General features: G+C 57.0%; 1 protein-coding gene across 2 annotated transcripts in view; it reads right to left on the reverse strand.

Moving 5' to 3' along the window:
* Positions 1 to 1,029: 1,029 nt before the first annotated feature.
* ZNF609 (zinc finger protein 609) overlaps positions 1,030 to 18,576 on the reverse strand; it is a 53,942-nt gene continuing 36,395 nt past the window's right edge. Inside the window, exons 2-9 of one of the 2 annotated variants that reach the window (XM_057422091.1) lie at positions 16,399 to 16,624; positions 7,214 to 7,301; positions 4,513 to 6,862; positions 3,856 to 4,222; positions 3,505 to 3,680; positions 2,726 to 2,942; positions 2,481 to 2,550; positions 1,030 to 2,342 (exon numbers count right to left, since the gene is read on the reverse strand). In XM_057422091.1, coding sequence (XP_057278074.1) covers positions 2,336 to 2,342; positions 2,481 to 2,550; positions 2,726 to 2,942; positions 3,505 to 3,680; positions 3,856 to 4,222; positions 4,513 to 6,862; positions 7,214 to 7,301; positions 16,399 to 16,624 — 3,501 coding nt within the window. In that variant the 3' untranslated portion in view covers positions 1,030 to 2,335. Of the gene's footprint in view, positions 2,343 to 2,471; positions 2,551 to 2,725; positions 2,943 to 3,504; positions 3,681 to 3,855; positions 4,223 to 4,512; positions 6,863 to 7,213; positions 7,302 to 16,398; positions 16,625 to 18,576 lie in introns of both variants that reach the window. The other variant, XM_057422092.1, reaches the window with a different exon arrangement.

Raw genomic sequence — 18,576 nt, forward strand, 5'->3', positions numbered from 1 at the left:
GCATCAGGAGCAGCAACTGTTTCAGCCCTTGCAGCTGCCCCAGAGACAAGGACACCATCCCATAACCCCACCCCAAACAAAAATCACTGGCTGCAGCTGTGGGGACAAAGGACCAGAACTGGGGCAAGCAGGAAGAAAAAGCCACCCTCACAGGTTTGTGATTGTCTCTTAAAAAGATTTATTCTCTCTCCTTGCCCAAATGTACAAAGGCAAGAAGAGTACAGTTTGTATATATATATATTTATATATATATATATAAAAAAACAAGGAACTTGGTAATAATGTACACTTTACAGAAGGGCAGAATCAGGAAGACTGAAATGAAACCCAACACAGCAACGCCAATGGCAACGAGCTATAAACACCAACAGTTTGACGCCCTGGCTGGCCGCCCGCGGGGCCCGGGGGGTTCTGGGGAGAGGGGACCCCCCCAGCAGGGGCTGGGCTGCACCCCCAGGCACGGACTGACCAGGAGAACCCAGAGAAAGCCAAACCTCAAACCTATTCTGCATAAACCGCTGCTTCATTTAACACCTAAAGGGAGACGTAACTGGGACCCAATTGGGAAGGTGGGGAGCCCCCCCCCGGCCCCCTTCAACTGCCAGCAGGGGCTGTGGCAAACCCAGCACCCCCAGTCCTGCTCAGGCACCCATGCCCATGTTGCTGCCGGCTCTGCTGGAGCAGCCGAGCTGGAGGTGGGAGCGGCTGGCAGGCTGCTCCTCTGCAGATGGGGTGTGGGGCTCCCCCAGCACCCCCAACCCGGCCCGGTGGCTGCACCAGGATCTGTAACGGGCGCGGGGGGGTCGAGCCACTGCCCTGTCCCCAGGAGCCGGCGGGGCCACACAGCCCTGTCTCCTTGCACAGACACACAAGTGTGGAACTACAGTGCGTCGAACAAGGAGAGCCGGCTGGGGCCACTGCGCTGTCGGGCGCCCCCAACCAGGGCCGAGACCAGTGAGTGCCTCCTTTCCAACTGGGTAATGGGATGGGGGAGAACTGGGGAAAGAAAACAAAACCCAAAACAACAGCTTTCAAACAATTGCTTTTTACAGTATGTACAGAGCCCGGCGGGCAGAGCATCCCGGTACAGCAGCCCCAAGGGGCCGGGTGCGACACGGACACACGCACACACACAACCGAGACCCATGGGCCCCCGTGTCCCCCGGCCGGGCAGCGGGGAGCGCGCTGCGGCAGCCCGGCTGTGCGGGGCCGAGGTAGAGCATCGGCCCGGGGAGAGCCGCTCTGGGGCTGGAAGCAGAGGACCAGAAAGCCCCTGTCCTTGGGCACTGGGGAGCAGCCAGGAGCAGAACCAGCTTCCTCCAGGGCCTGGAGCCCCTGCACGAGGCTGGGGGAGGCCTGGCAGGGCCCAAGTGCCTCTGGCAGAGCCTAAGTGTGCTTGCTCCTTGCTGGGCTCTGCCTGTGGCCTGGGAAGCGCTTCAGACACACAAGGTGGGTGTGAAGAGGAGCCACAGCCTTGTGCCCCCCCTCGATGCACTGCCCTGGGGCTTAGGGAGCACTTCCTGGGGTTGGGGGCAAAGGCTGGGGGGTGCAGACACAGCTTGGAAATCAAGTTAAAAGCCTCAGGCATGAGCTGCCAGCAGGTCTGGGCCGTGCAAGGCACAGGGAGGAACCCTGCAGCCGCCAGCCCTGCAGAGCCCCACTCACCCTGGGCAGGGGCTGCTTCATGGGGACCGAGCACAGCCCCAGATCCCCTGACCCACACAGGCACGGAGCAGCGGGTGCTGTGGGTGCGAGGATCAACAGTGCGACGGGGAGAGGCTGCGCCCCACGTGCAGCACGTCCCCGTGCCCCACGGCAGCCTCGGGCCAGGCTGACACCTGCCCTAGCCCCACAACACCCACCTTGGCTCCACATGAGCCAGCTCTTCCTTTCCTGAGACCTCCCGGCAGGCTTGGCCCCACATGCCAGCCCCAGTGAGGAGCACGGAGCAGGCAGTGACCCCACCAGGCCCTGGTCCCGTGGTGCTCAGCCCCATCAGAGACACGGTGGGGTCCCAAATCCATCGAGAAACCTCAGTGCTTCCGTTTCCTCTTCATATGCACCAGGCAGGCGAGTCCCCTCCAGCGCCAGTGCCCAGTAGAATAAATATTTCTGCAGGTACCAGCTCATCCGCTCACCAAAGAGGAGGGTGCAGAGGGGGAGTCAGTGTGTGTCCAATGGGGTGTGGGAGGGGAGAAGACAGAGTCTGCCTCGGATCACGGCAGGAACGTCAAGCAGAACAATTAACACCATTCAACTGATGTCTAAAGGAGTCTCCAGCGCTTCCCCATGTGAGCCAGTCACATGTCTCGTACAGCCCAGGCGTCCCAGCGCATCACGTCCTGCCACAACCCAAGCTCAAGTCAGCTCCCACAAGCCCAGGGGGGACGGGCAAACCCCAAACCCTCTGCCCAGGGCAGCCCCTGCGCACCCAGCCCCATCCTGCCGGTGCTGCAGGAGCAGAGCCTTACCGTTCTCACCTCCGGGGAGGCGGGTACAGGGAGGGAGCGGAGCCTTGCTGGCTGGCAACGATGGCTGTGGAGGAGAGACCTGCGGAGGAGAACCTGAGTCAGGAGCCAGCAGCGCAGGACGGGCACCCGGCCACGCCAAGGGCGCTGGACTGGGGCAAAGCAAAGCTCAGCACAGGGGCTCACGCTGCCCAAAGGTGGCTCCAGTTCCTCCCCGGCCCCCCGCGCGGTGCCGCGGTGCAGGGGGAGGCTCTCACCTGTTGCATAGGGCAGGTTGTACTGCGCCGGCAGCAGCGAGTACCCGAGGTGGTGGTGGTGGTGGTGCGTTGAGAGCAGGCGCTGCGATGGCGACGTGCGTGGCCGGTCCGTGCTCCTCTCCCCGCCACCGCCTGCCCCGACACTGCTGCAGCTCCCGCCGCCCCCCACCACCCCGCAGCCGCCACGGTCCCGCTCCTGAGACGTCTTCTCACTTATCTGGAGAGGAGAAAGCAGACGCTTGTTGAGGGCCACTGCCCGTGACCCCGGGGCGCAGGGGAGCACTGGACCCATGCCGGTGCTCAAGGCTGCCCCATAGGGTGATATTCCCCCCACCTTCAAGTAAAGGCTCCCCACAATGCTGCTGGGAGATGACAGGATGGCTGGTGACAAGCCCCAAAGCAGTGGGGAGGATGAAGGTCTGTTTGAGGGCAGCTCTTTCCGCACCATGTCAAAGCTCTGCCTTCCAGCTAAGCCCAAGAGGAGCTCGTGCCCCTGCAGTGCCATGGGATGGATACAGCTCCTGCACCCCCCCACCAGCTCCACTGCTGAGGACGAGTGTCACCTGGGTGCTGCAGGACCTGGAAGAGCCCTGGTGCTTCCCTGGACTGTCCATCCCAGAGGGGTTGTGCTGTGGGATTATTCCACAGTCCCAGGTCTCCTACAGCAGCAGGGATGGCAAAACCCCACGGCAGGCAATGCTGCTTCAGGCTGCTTATCCAGAAAGCACTCGAAGCTCATTAACAGAGATGGGCAAAGCCAGCACCTTCCTGAACCTCACCGTGGGTGATTTGCTCTTGTAGTGGCTGGCATGCTGCTGCAGGATGTCCAGGGCCTTGGACTCTGAGCTGGATTTACAACTCACGCTGGGGCTGGCTCGGGACTTGTCGCTGTCATCGCTACCAGATGCCTTGCTCCCGTACGGGGAGAAGGAATAGCTGGAGGGTAGGTATGATCCTGGGGGGAGGAAAGAGCAGTCAGGGCACGAGAAGTCTTTGGGTGGCACACTGGGAGCATGTGGCTCTGCACATATGCCACCATGTGCCAGAGGATGTCCCACAGCTGTCCCCTGCTCTGGCAGCACAGGGACAGCCTGGGAAGGGACGTCCCCGAGATGTTCCCAGCTCCCTACCTGGGTAATTCTGCATCATGACGGTGGGCATGGCCCGGTAGCTGGGGTGGTTGGGGTCATAGGACTGGCTATAGGAGTAGCCGTGCATGTAGGGGATGTAGGACTGATGCTGCGTGAGGGGTGAAGAAACAGGGACATGGACGCTGGGCCTGGGGTCCTTCCCCACCATGCGAGCCTCCTCGGTGGGGGTCAGCTTGCAGTCGGAGCTGGTGCTCTCCTTCCCATCCTCCTTGGAGGCTGCTTCTTTGCTTCGATTTCTTTCTTCCTTCAACTTTCGGTCCCTTTCCTCTTTCCACCGCTCATCCTCCGTCTTGATGTCCGAGTACTTTGCTGGGTACACATAGGTCCACATCCGCGGCTCAGCTTCCTGCAAGAACCAGTCAAGCATCAGGGCAGCTGAATCCCCCAGCCCTGCCGGTCCCAAACCCAGGCTGGATGTGGGGGAGAACAGCAAACCTCGCTCCCCTTCCCCGAGCTCTCCTTGACCCAGTCATGGCCTCCCAGACCCATCCTTTTGCTGGCTCCATGGAGTCCCATCACATGCAGAGGACAACACATGTTCTCTGAGGTGATGGCCCCAGCAACCCCCTGCAGTGAAGCCACAATGAGAGGCTTCTTCCAGTAAGAAGCCCACTGCCGGGCTGGCAGCACCATTACCTGTCTGTACCAGAGCACAGGGTCCACCTCTGCCTGCCGGCCACACTCGGAGCCAGACTTTGTCTCAGCAGCCTCCTTCCCGAGGTGGCTGCTCTCACTCAGCTTCACCTTCAGCCCCTCGGCAACCTGGCTGCTGGGCAGCTTGGATGAGTCCTCCAGCTTGGGGATGATGACGGATTTGGCCATGTCAGGACCTCCCGGCTCCTTGGCCTTGCTCAGACCTGACTTGACGAGGTCGGTGAGGCTTGGGGCTTTGGTCAGCGTCGGGGGCATGGGCGGCTTTTGTTTCCACTCCTCTTTGAGCACTGCCTCCCTCTCCTTCAGGCCCAGCTCTGCCTTCTTCTCCAGCCCTCGCTGCTGCTGCTCCAGGCTCTGCCGCTGCTTCTGCTGCTCCTCGTACTGCTGGCGGTAGGCAGGGTTGGTGCTCAGCAGGTGAGCGTGGTAGCCCTGCTCGTTGTAGCCATAGGGGGGCACATAGGCATACTGGTTGTAGTAGAGGGACTGCATGTACATGTTGGGACGCTGCTGGATGACCGAGGGCTGCTGGCTGGAGCTGCTGAGCTCTGCCTTCTTCTCTTCACAACCTTCACTCTTCACCTTCACCTCCAGGTTCTCCTGCTCCTCGTCCTTCTTTAGCTTCAAGGCCTGTGTCTCAGCTGTGGCCTGGCTGCTGGGGTTCAAGGGCCCTGGGCTTGCCTGGGGGTAGCCAGGGGAATAGTAGGTTTCAAAGCCTTGGTAATAGGGAGATTCTTTGCTCTGTGGTTGTGGGGGGAAAAGAGCTTTTTTGGCGCCTTCCTTGACCAGCTGCTCAGGATCCTTCGCCTTCACGCTCTCCAGCTTGCCCTCCCCATCCTCCCCAGCATCCGAGATGTCTGAGTAGGCCGGGCTGTTGGTTTTCACCGAGCTGGCCTCTGCTCCGTTCTGGGTGACAACGTGCAGGGGGGTCATGGGTTGGGCTGGGTTGGTGTTCTCCAGCCTGCTGGCACCACCAATGGAGGGGCTTGGGGCATTGTCGGTGAAGCTGTAGATTTTATCAGCCTCGGCCTTGATGCTGGCAAGCCGGCTCTGGTGGGGATCGGAGGAACCATTCAGCAGCCCCTCGCCTTTCATTCCCAGGTCACTGGATTCCCCCCGGAAAGGGCTCTTGCCTTCCTCCACTCTGCAGGCTTTGCCTGGAGTCAAAGGGTTTTCTACCTCCTTGGGCTCCTTCTTCTTCTTCTCCTTCTTCTTCTTCTCCTTGGAAGGGGTGAGGGCAGGGTTGACTGCAAAGGGCTCTCCCATGACCGTGGGCTTGGGCTGGATGGGTTTAAGCTGTGGGCTGTTGGGCATGGTCTGGACCACAGTGGTGGCAAGGCCTGTGGAGGAACCAGGGCTGGCTGTAGTCAGGGTGGCTGTCTGAAAAGTGTAAATGGGCTGGGGGGGGATGGCTGGTGCAATGGGTCTGGCAGACTTCAAGCTTTTGGATGGGATCTTCTCTGCCTTAGCACCAGATGCCTTCTTCGACTTGTCCTTATCAACACATCGTTTCTCCAGAGAGTCAAAGTCGTCGTTACTCGTCTCATCAGCCACCGAGGGACCATCCTCAGAACCATCATTGGACAGAGCACCTGGGTCAGTATCTCCTTCCCCACCCAGCTTCTTCTTGCAGGCCATCTTGGCGCTGAACTTGCTGGATGGGGAGGGACTGTGGGGCTCCATCAAGCGCACCTTGGGGGTGGCCGAGCGAGCTGGTGAAAGCGAGCCCTTCTGCGAGATGGTAGCACCGTTGCAGCTCCCCATGTCTGCGTGCAGGGACTGCTCCTCGCCATACTCGCTGTCCACATCTGCCTCCAGCTTGCTGTCATCGTCCGTGTGTGCGTGGGCCTGATGGTACTTCAGCCCATTGATGTGCTTGTACTTCTTGTTACAGTTGGGGTGGGGACAGTCAATGAGGATGGGAGAAGGGCAGTTTCGGTCGAGCACAGCCGGCTCCACCTTGACCGCAGCAGGTGGCATGGCTGCCGAGCCCATTGAGTTTGTGCGGATGCGTTTGCTGCCCTTGGAGTCCTCCGAGCTGGAGTTCAGCTCCATGTCGGAGAGGGGTTTGCTCTTCCGCTTGGTGACGGAGGAGGGACTGGCCTTCACGTCCTCGGCCGTGCCTCCGGGCGGCGTGCGGTGGTCTGAGGAGTTCTGGCTGCCCCGGCGCCCTTTGCTGTTGGCTCCCGCCCGGGTCTTGCTGCTGTTGCTGGTCCCTTTGCTGTCCGAGGCCGCGGCCGTCTCGTTCACAGGCGTGTTGCTGTTGGGACGCATGCGCTTGCCCCGGCCCCGGCCGTTGCGCATCTCCAGGTCACTGGTGGGGGAGTCACAGAACCTATGGGAGGAGGACAAGAAGGTTTTAATGGAGACACAGCGGTGCTGGGTTATACTGTCCCCACTGCGTGGTGGTGACCCCCTTCCTCCCCTCTCTATCAATCCAGCAGGCTCACCCCTGCACTGGCCAGGAAAAAAGAACCAGAGGGGCCCATTGCCAAACCCTCAACCTCCTCCAAGACTCCAGGACAAGGCATCCTGTGACCACAGGGAACAAACAGCCGCGGGAGCAGCCCGGCTGGGCAAGGAGGAGATGCAGCCCCCAAAGGCAGCCCCACGAGCACAGGGCAGAGCAGACTGGATGCGGGTGGCTGCGGCTGTCCCCTGCACCTGGGTGACGGGGACTGCTTACCGTGGAGGTGCCCAGTCATGCTGCGTGCAGTCGAGCAGCGTCCCCACGTATGTCTTGTTCCTCCAGGTGACGTTGACCACCAGCATACCTGTAAGGTGAGGGGAGAGGGTCAGGCAGGGCCAGGCGTGACCCCATGGTGTCCTGCCCTTCCTTGGACATCAAGGGTAAAGCGGGATCTACTGTTTGAGACAGGCAGGAGGAAGAACTCAGCTCTAGGGCTCGAGGAAGGTGAACAAGGGGTCTTGGGCTCCGTGGTGAGACTCCAGGCTCTAGGCTGGAGGGGCACCAAGATGGGCACTGCAGGCCCTCTCTCAGCACGGCTCTCCCCAAAGCCTGCCCAACCTCTCTTTCTTGAGCCACTCAGTGTTCTTCCCTGTTTTCATGGGGATGCTAAAACAACTGACCCCCAAAGGGCTGCAGGATTTGGAGAGGGGGGGGTGTGTGTGAAGATCCACATTGCTCCACATGCACTCAAGTAGGGTAGGGAAGGCAATCTCTGGGGAGTCAGGGCTGGGTACCCCCCGAGAGAAATGCAGACCGCCCCAGCAAGGCTGCGCACCCCAACACGGAGCAGCAGACCCCCCAGTATTGCTCTGACCGGCCATGTGCAGCCATGAACCTCATGGTCTCCCGGAAAAGGCTGTTACTGCCACTAGATGGCAAGCTGATACCAGCATCCCCATGCAGTGACTACCACTGGAAGGAAAACAGAAAGCTGGGGCAACAACCCTCCCACTTTGCTTTGGTCCCGCACGTACACACACCCCCCACACCCCCTGACATCCCCCCCGAGGATACTCATCAGCCCTATATCTCTGCCTGGAGAACCATCCATCAGGCCACATCTCCTCCCATCATGCAGCAGAGGAACTGCACATTTTGAAAACCAGGTGGCTTCAGCTTTTTCACGGCCATTTAAGAGAAGCAGCCTGGCTCACACCTGCACTGAGGACACAGACCCCTGGCATCGATTCTTGGAGGTGGAGAATGATCTGCAGCATCATCCATGATCCGCAGCATCACTCAGCTTTGTGGATATTTCCTCCTGCCATGGACCACTCTGACTGCTGCAGAACTGATCTGACCAGGAGCAGAGTCCGTTGTGCTGAGTACATTTATCTGAGCAACGTAACACTCAGGAGACAGGAAATTCGTTTGCAAGGGTTGATGAGCGCACCAAGATGCACAGCCGAGCAGCCTGGGAGATGGACGGAGCGGAGGGAGCCTGGAGCAGCTGTGCCTGGAGTACCTTTATAAATCTCAGCCCGTGCTCCCTGTTGTGCTGTGCCAGCAGGCAGCTGCAGGCTTTGAGCGGATAATATACAGAGATGAGGTCCAACATGTGGGGCTCCTTCAGAAAGAGAAACGAAATGCAGGTTTTCTCATTCTTCTTCTGGTAAATGCTGGGTGCTCCAGTGGGAGCAGGTCACGGGAAGACAGTGTCAGCACATGGGCTCTAGCCAGCTCATGCTGGTGAGGAGAGGCTGGGTCCTGCATTTGGAAGAAGGTGCTGGGGACCTGCCTTAACAAGGACATGCCCAGGAAGTGACACTGGAGATGACTTTCCCTGCGGCAGAACGAACTGCTGGGAGCCCACAGTACCACACAGGGAAAGACTCATGAGAAAGAAGGGATGATGATCCTAGGCATCCCAAGGAGTGCAACAGGAAGATGGTCTTCTACCTCCATTCCTCCTAATGAGGCTTTTCTGGGCAGGCAGAAACTTGTCCCCTTTTTCTTTAAAACCCAGGGAAGGAAGGTGCTGGCTACATCCTGTGCCCCAACCCAAACCCACCATCCCCAGGACACCTCCATGGACCTGTTGCAGGATGCTCCCAGGAGGTGCAGAAGGAGTAAGCAGCTGCTGAGGTACCAGCAGCCTTAATCCAGACCACGTCCAGTTCCCTCTGCTCTCCCTGCTGCACAGCCAGCACCGGTTCAATCCTTCTTTGACGCCGACGACCCCACATGTGCTGCTGGAAGTTAACTGCACGACAAGCCACTGGAGCCTCTCGTGCATCCTGCAGCCAGTGTGTGAGATCAGAAAGGATGTGCTGGCATTTTCTTTTTCCCCACCACCACAATCACAGGAGCCAGATGAAAGATGAAGGGGTGAAGTGAGCCAGCACATAGCGTCCCTCCCTCCCCTGCTGGAGCATCAACCCTCCAGCACACACCAGCCTATATTTAACTCGCTGCAACCAATCATACCAAATCCCCTCCTAATCCTCCAACAATAACCCAGGACAATTTAAACCCCGGGGATAGATCCTAAGCAGCTTTTTCCACCCGCGTGTCCCCCTCCTGCGGCAGGATGATGAGCAGCATGGGCAGGGCAAGGGCGGGCAGCCAGGAGGCAATGCCCTTGCATCCCCCAGCCTCGAGATGCTCATGCACAAAGAGCCAGCGGCAATGCTCTTGCAGAGGAATCCCACTTGGATAACTCTGGTCCTATCCGGTTTCACAGCAAGGTGACACCCTTGAAGCTCCTAAGCAATTGACAGCACCCAAATCTGGGTGCAAACACTCAGCATCCTGTGCACTGAGCATTCACATCACCGCAGTTATACTCTGGCAGGAAAAATTAACAGTGGGTGGACGGTGCCAGGCTGCTGTCTAGGAGGCAACATATGAGATAATCCTGTAAAAACAGAAAATGAGATGAAAGGAACAGGAGGGAGGCAAAAAAGTACCACCTGGTCCTCGTAGGGTCCCCGCATTGGGGGAGCTCAGGCTTGGTAGGTGCACCCAGCTGGTGGGGACAGAGGATGGACAATGCTGCATGAAGCCCTCCATCCCAACACAGCCCTAAATCACACCAGACTAAGCCTTTCCAATGGATAGTCCCTGCTGGGGCACAGTTCTCTCACGTTAAGACGCATGTGGTAGCATCTGCTTGCAGACCAGGGTCATGGGCACCAGGAGCTATGATATCAGGGGAAAATGTGTCCCAGATCCCCCCAGTCAAGTTTCCCCTCTTTGCAAAGATGTAGCCCCAAAGCCTAGCCAAGAACATCTCCAAACCCTGAGGAGAAACCACAGTGCCAAGCACCAACATTGAGCGGGGATGTTCTCAGACCCATGCAGGGCCACTTCACCCCATGGCTCAACACCCCAGGCACAATCCTACTGAGCCACCTCCAGCAAGGCCAGGTCCTCAAGCATCCCAGGGACTGCTAGAGCAGTTGGAGGAGCGTATCCAGCAGCCTTGTGGGGAACAAGGAGATGTTGCTTCTGCAGTTAGAGAGGACATTCCACTAGCCTTCCACTAGTTCTGGGGTGCAGAGGATCTCTGCAAGGCAATGGGACGATGACTGGTGGCATTCCCCACTCGAAGGAGAGGTTATTGGAGAGATATGGATTCGATGGATGGATTGTTTAGAGAATGAGGAATTGCTGGATGGTCGCATGCAGAGGGTAGTAGTCATGTGCCCAAACTCCACAGCACATGTCCACCTTTGGTAACAGTGTTGATGTGGCTATGACTGAGGTCCTGCCATCATCCTGCAAGAGAACGGCACATCCCACTGCAACCCACACAAGCCAGCACCCATGTGGGACTAGGGACTGCAGCTCCCTCTTTGTGGCCCGAAGCACCATAGAATCACAGAATCAACCCGGCTGGAAAACACTTTAAAGATCATTAAGTCCAACAGTTGTCCAGCACTGCCCAGGCCACCACTAACCCATGGCACTGAGGCCCTGTCTCCACGCTGTGTGAACACTTGCAGGGACAGTGACTGCAGCCCTGCCCTGGGCAGCCTGTTCCAATGCCTGAGCACCCTCTGGGGCAGGAATTGTTCCTCAGCTCCATCTAAACCTGCCCTGGTGCAGCTTGAGGCTGTTTCCTCTTGTCCCATCCCTTGTTCTTTGGGAGCAGAGCCCAGGCCCTCCTGGCTTCATCCTGTCAGGCAGTTGTAGGGAGCGATCAGGTCCCCCCTGAGCCTTCTCTTCTCCAGACTGAACCCCCCAGGTCCCTCAGCCCTTCCCCATCACACTTGTGCTCCAGGCCCTGCACCAGCTCCATCGCGCTTCTCTGGCCCCGCTCCAGCACCTCAATGTCTCTCCTGTAGTGAGGGGCCCAGAACTGAACACAGGATTCGAGGTGTGGCCTCACCAGTGCCCACTGTAGGGCCTGCTGCCACACTGGTCCCTGCCCTGGCCCTGCTGCCACACTGGTGCTGATACAGGCCAGGAGGCTGGGTGCTTCCTGCCTGCCTGGGCACAAGCTGCTCATGGTCAGCTCAGTCAATTCGCACCCCAGGATACCTCCAGGATTTTGGGAACCCTTGTGCCTCTCAAGGCTTAGCGGGGGGGCAGAGCATAGCCACAGCACCGAGCCCCACGAGCCCCCCAGACATCCATCCTCGCGCTCCTGGAGAAGGGAGGCAGAGGAATCAAACTCTATTTAGCTCCCGGGAAAGCACGACAGAGCAGCTTGCAGCTCGAGAGCCTCCTTGTAAACAAGTCCTTTAATCCATGGCTCAGCAGCTAAGGCAGGAGCCCCAGCTGGTATTACCTGGGGCAGCTACAGAGATGGAAGCGAGCAATAGTCCTGTCTGGAGCAGAATATTGCTCACCTATTGATAAAACAGCCTCTGTCCAAAGCTGACAGATGCTTCAGGAGCGATAAGCGGTGCATTAGCCCTCCTCCTGCTCCCCACACTGTCAAGCCAGTAGCTATTAGACACGAAGCGGTGGCGCCGGGGGAGCGCTGGGGAATGACACATAATAAAGCTGTGCTGCTCTACACCAACAGACCCGCAGCACTGTGCTCGGGGGCTCGCAGCCTCCTACCCGCTGCTGAACCAGGAGGAGGGTGTAAGGCAGGAGCCCGAAACACCAGCAACCCCCACGGCGCCAGAGACACTGAGCGATGCTGGAGCATGCTCCCACCAGTGCGAGGTGCTGGACGATGTGAAGATGAGAGTGGTCACAGCCGTGCTGGCACGGCTTTAGGAGGCTTTGCATCAGTTCAGCCACTCTGGAGGGGATTTACAACCCCTCATTAATTTGGGAAAGGCCATTAAAACAAATGAGAAATCCATATTCCCACTCCTCACCCTTGCTGCATCAGCCTTAAAAACTCACCTCCTGTTTCTGGGTTCAAGCACACACAGCTAAGAAGACAGGAACATGCTGCAGGAGACAGTTTGAAGCCCCTAAACCTACCCATAAGCAGTGCAATCTTAGCACGTTCAGCTTTTACAACATCCCCAGGGGCAAAGAGCAAACAGAGGCGCAACTGAAGGCTGTGGGTAATGGCCACGCAGCATGTTCAACCTGCAAGGCTATCAAATTTGGGGTCAAGCTTCCTCACAGTTATGGTAAAACCTTCCAGTCTTTGCTCTTAGCTTCCAATCCTTCCCTATCCTCTCCCAGTCTACTGCATCTCTCCTGCTCCAAGCAAAGACATGTCCATGCTGGCACCTGCAGACCTCAAGGATGCTCCACCAGACCCACAAGAGATGTTTACAGAAGGGCAATCCAAACACAAAGCTCACCATGGCTGACCCACTGCCCCAGCTCCAGCACGGAGCTGGAGGAAGGGATACAGAGTTGTTGCTGTTTTCCTGGTGGTGCTGCACCATGATCCTTGCTGCTGGAAGGTTTTGTGCATCAGATGACAGCCTGTTTCAGTTGCACAAAGCACCAGTGTGGTGCTGGGACCTGCTCCATTCACCACAAGCAGAGGTGAGGAGATGATGTGCTCTGAGCCAGGTGACCAGCTCCATTGAGGATGGAGGAGACCTGGCAGCTAATGGGGCAGCAAAGAGCAATCCTTTTGCATGTCATTAGACCAGTCCATAGTTCCTGCAGAACGAAATCACACCCAACAGAATGAGGGGAACTGCTGAGACAGCTGCTCCTCACCAAAGGTGTTTCCATAAGACATCCCTACACAAGATGGGCTTGGCAAAGGGACAGTGTCACCAGCACAGATGCCAGACAGCATGTATGACCGGTGTCACCACCAGCAAGAACACACCTCAGCCCAACACCAGCCTGGAGCAGTGGCGGAGACACACCAAAAGCCCAGAGATACTTGGTGGTGGGAGCGCACCAGGACGCCTTTGGTGGCAATCACAATCTTGCAGCATGTTTCTAGTGAGGGGAGAGGACAAAGCTGGTGTTCAAGGCAGGAGGGACATCATGGGGCTCCTCAGAGCTTCATGCTCCTATCTCAGATGGGTCAGCTTCAGCTTGCCCTCCCGAGGTTGCTCCAACCTGCCTAAAGGCTCCTAAAGCCATAGCTTTGGCAGCCTTTCTCCCAAGGGCAGAAAAGAACTACATTGCCTTCCTCTCCCCAACCCCTTCCAGAGGCCTTCAAGGCAGGAAGACACCTCCAACAAACCATGGGCTTCTTCGGGGCACACAACCTGGTGAACAGCAACTGCCTCAGACCAAATAACCTTTTGCCAGCATACTCCAGTGGATTCAGGGATGCCACCCCTGAGGAGAAAGCAGTTGAGCCAGTAAGCTCCTTTCTACCACTGGAAAGGATGCTTGGTGCAAGCCAAGAGCTGCTCCTGATGCTCCGGGTTCTTCTGAGCAGTCCAGCAAGGCTGCAGCATCACAAGCAGCACGGTGAGAGATGGATCTCCCTGGAAATCTTTGGGATAGTCTCCAGGCACACTGCTGGGCTCACACGTACTGAAGGCACCTCATTTGGCTTCACAGACAAGCCCTTGGTGTAGCTATCTCCTCCTGTATCCTTTGGGAGATGCTTGCTGCATCTCTGTGTATTTCACAAGCTCCAGCCTTGGACAGGCAGGTCCAGCATCAACTTGGCATCGCCCTTTACCCCCACCATTAAAACCAGAAAGGCAGGAGAGAGATAACAAGCAGGAAAACAGGATGGTTTCACCCTGACTTTTCACTCAAGGACAAGAAATGCCACTACAACAAAAGCCAATGCTCACAGTGGACCAGAAGTGACAAAAGGCAGCACCAGGGTTTGTCTCCTGAAGGGCTGGCCATGAAAATCATTGTTCCCAAAGGTGGCAACCAAGCAGCAGCCGTCAGAGAAGGACCTTTGCATGAATTACAGCAGACTAAGAATAGGCAGGCTGCGGGAAAGGGCAGGGAGCCTCCTGGGCACGCTCCGGAACGGCGTCTGTGGGAGCGAGGGGTAATGCCGATGGACAAGCACATGGGCCACAGAGCTTCACTGTGGGGTGAGATGCAGCAGAAAAGAGAGGAGAAACCAGAACAGCTCCCATGTAATTGCCTCTCAACCAGGAACTGGCAGTGGGTGCAGAGGATGTTTCTGTGTTCTCTGCCGCAGGGACGCTGTGCTCATCCCTCCTTGCACAGCCATGCGGGCTCCTCTGCCCACCACGAGCCTCTTGCAGAATCGTAGAATAGTTTGGGTTGGAAAAGTAAGGTCATCCAGCTCCAACCCCCTGCCATGGGCAGGGACACCTCACACTAGACCACGTCACCCAAGGCTCTGTCTAACCTGACCTTGAACACTGCCAGGGATGGAGCCCTCACACACCTTTGAATGCAGCCCCAGAAGCAGGGGGTGCCGATGCCCTAGTACTCAGCCCAGATGTGCCCCAGTTTCCCTAGCTGAAGGTACTGCATCCTGTAAAGCCATCAGGCTCTGCAGACACAGAACAAGCCCTGCCTGTGCGCTGGCAGCTCAGCAGACCTCCTGCAGGTTTCCTCTAAGCTTATCTCCCCCGGAGACACCCCAGCCCTGGGGTGCCCAGAGCCAGGCTCCTGAACACTCCTGCTGCTGCTTCCTTGTCCCCACCAGCAAGCAGAGCCCAAAGATGAGGATCCTTGGGCCCAATTTTACAATGTGTGGCATCCTTCTGCCTTGGAGCAGCAGAGAAAACCCAACACTTAACAGCTCCCGGCTGCCTCATTCCAGACAAGTTTTTCCATTCAGAATGGACAGTGAAGCAGAGAGGGCAAAGGAATGTGGAGGTCCCCATTTCCAACCTAGCACATCCCAACCTGCTCCAGCATGATCCATCCACTTCCCTCTTCCCAGATAGCTCAGGTCATGATGCTTTTCCTAATGGGAATGACTTCAGTGCTCACCACCCCTACATCAAGGGCCATCACAGCACTTGGCCCTCCACCAACCATCATTTCAAAACCAATTTCCCAGTGGGGAGAAAAGAAAGGCAAACTGAGCCCATCCCCAGCTTCCCAGAGCACGTGACAAGAAGGGAATCCCCATGGTAGCAGCTCTTGGGAATGCAGGTTTCAGTTCAGCTCCCATCAGAGATAACAAAGACAGTTCCAGTGAGGAGCAGCCGGTGACTAAAGGCCAACAACAGCTTCATTCTCTGCACACCACAGTGATGGAAGAGTAGGAGCAGATGCCCAAGAGGAGCTCTTGGATACCCAACTGAGATGAACTTCCACACCACTGGTCTTTCTCACCTTTGTGCTTCTGGGCTCTCATTCTGCTTCCAGCCCGAGCTGAAGTCAGACACAAATATGAGGAGCTTCCCCTAAGCCTCTAGAAGCAGAAACCTCCAGCATCTCAACAAGACTGGAGGGAAGGCCAGGTTCCAGCACTCGCCGTGGTCCACTGAGCCACCTATTCATCCCTGCATTACTTGGCAGAGCCCCAACAGCAACAAAAACCCATCAAAGACCCTGAGAAAGCAAAGCAAGCTGTGCACAGATGAGACGAGCTCCAGCGGAAAACAAGATTGGATTGGCTTGGCATGAGAGGCGAGAGCCTGATCTCCCGCCGAGTCCATTTGAAAGCTCCGCTGGGGTGTTTTAAGCCAGCGGGAGATTGCTGCTGCCTCCCAGGGTTTGAGCAGGTTTGTGACAGACCTGTGGGTTGCCAAGCAGAACCAAAGTCAACTCCAATGAGCTCCCGTGCAGGCTGGCACTGCCCCTCTGCTGGCACCTCCAGAACAAGTCAGCTCTCGTACGAATGCAAAGAAATGGCAGCTTAGTTCTTTCGCCCAAAGTCTGGGCAAGGGGGCATCGCAATGCATTGGTCTGACACAAGTTTTGGCCCATTACTCCCTTTGCTGGACAGATTAAGGGCTGCTCCCACGCAGCTCCTCGGTCCTGGCCACCCAGACAGTGAGGGGAAAGCCCAGGCCGTGCCAACAAGCAACAGAGCAGGGACACAGGAAGGGAGGGATTGCCACAACTCCATAATGATATCGTAGGAGAGCAAAAAGCTCTCCGGTGACACTTACCATCTTCTGTCTCTTGCCAGACGATGCCCTCCAGGTTGACGCTGGTCCCAGGCTCGCAGGGGCCCAGGCACTCAGGCTCGGTGGCCAGGGCCACGTCGCAGGTGTTCACTCCCACCGAGCGCGTGCGTACCATGATCTGCTCGCAAGGCGACGAGATGTCATTGTTGACAACGGGGACAAGGAGGTGCAAGGGCAGCACTGCAGGCGTGGAGACCGGAGACTCCATCTGTGGGGAAGGAGAAACATGCCGGTCACCGCTGGGAATGTGGGAAGGAGAACAAGTATCAACAGGCACCCACATTCCTGGAGAACCTCAAGCCCAGGCTGCCACCTTCCCAATGCCTGCGCCAGCAGGCAGTTCAAGTCCCACACCCCATCACAGGACAAGGATCTCGCAGGTTTCTCCCATCCTGGCATGCCCATACACACGTAACCCTAAAGAGTAGGCACTTTGTAGTCACACAGATCACACCCAAAAGGCTCTCCGCAGGAGATATCTGCTTTCCTGCTTCAAAGAGTTTGTGCCAAGTTCCTTCCCCAACGACTTTTGCCAGAGTAATCATCCCCAGCGAGGATGCCTCTGGCTACGGCTCAGATGTTAATGCAGTCAGTGATTTTGGACCTGATAGCTCATTAGAAAAAAAAAACAACTGGCAGGACAGGACCAACAAGGAGCAGCCTCCCTCCAGCATCCATCAAAACCAACATCGTCCCCCTCCCAACCCCAACCTGGGACCACCTGAAGATGCAGATGTTCAGATCACATCCCTCTTCTCTGCTAAGTGTCCAATTCAGAGCCTGATCCGGCAGACAGCGAAGGCCAACGCGCCAGTCATCGAGCCCTCCTTGTGCATGGAAATCACATCTCATGGCCAGAGCTGGGCTTGGAAAGCCAACAAGCCAAACTGCCAAGTGAAACCATGGCCAAGTCACCCTGCTGCTGACAAGCCAAAGTCCTTGGCCACGCTGCCATGCTAGCAGATTGCAGCAGTGTTGGGAGAAGGATGGCTGATGGGCTGATTTTGCTGCTGGCCAAGGGAAAGGTAGGGTGGAGACCTTCCTGTCCTTCAGGGTTCATCAGCCAAGCCAGCTGCAGGCAGTCATCCCCTCGCCATGGCTCATGAGGATGTGCAGCAGTTCTGGGGCTAGCTGCTCTTCCTCTGCTCAGACCTCCTCTATGGTTTATGATCTTGTTAAGACACCAAGGAACCTCAGAAGAAAAGGAGACTGAGGAAACTAACCAAATCATCAGCAGGGGAAGATCCCTCTAGAGCATCCGGCACTACAGCAAGAGATGTCCTCCTAAGTCCCTGCTGAGGAGAGATGATTATAACCCTGGAGAGGCCAAGCTTGCTGGTCACCAAGGGTGGACACAGACACCAGTCCACAACCACATCCAACTTTGCTGCTGCCTCTCCTTGGCCAATGATGCTGACAGCCACCAAACAGTCAGACTCCCATCCTGAACTGGCATCCTGCTCCTGATAAGCTGCCAAAATCATCTGCTCCCTCTCCAGCTCACCTGCCTCCATCCTTCAGCAAGATGATAAGCTCCAGTGACGTTCTTTTGAAGGGGCTAAAGCAAACAAATTGCTCATCAATGCCACCTTCTGCAAACCAAAAGCAAGGCTCCAGCAATGAAATAGCTGAAGAGGAAGCAGCAGGGCTGCCTGGTGCTGGTGGGAGCATACAGAGCCCGGGCAGCGATGGGGAGCTCCCTGTCACTGCAGGAGCAGCAGCTCCGAGGACCTGCGGGTTTGAAGCCATTCAGCTTCCTCCCACTTTGCGACAGAAAGCCCAGCGCAGCACAGGAGTGTTTAATTACAGTTCCAGCTCTGCTAATTATCGCCTGGTCACATTCCTAATCTGCATTATGCCATGGTGCATAATAAGCAGCTCGCTGAGATCTCGCTAATAAGCGAGGCGGCGTGAGAGGATTTCATATTTCACTCTGCACTGGAACAAACAGAGCCTCGTTCAGCAGCCATGGGGACACCAGGCAGCTCCTGCTCCCTTGCCTGAAGCTCTAGAGCAATATAAAAGGGCCCAGGGTGGTTCTCCAAGGTAAGGGCAGAACAGAGCTGCCTCACAGGGACACATCCGAAAAGAGCCGAAAGCCACACTGGAGGAAGAGACAAATGCATCAATCCCTGAATTCATCCCTCCCTGCATGTGTCT

The sequence above is a fragment of the Pezoporus wallicus genome, unplaced genomic scaffold, assembly GCF_028554395.1.
Source record: "Pezoporus wallicus isolate ANWC-B61680 ecotype Strahan unplaced genomic scaffold, APGP_CSIRO_Pwel_v1 contig_8476, whole genome shotgun sequence".
In the NCBI taxonomy this organism is placed as follows: domain Eukaryota; kingdom Metazoa; phylum Chordata; class Aves; order Psittaciformes; family Psittacidae; genus Pezoporus; species Pezoporus wallicus.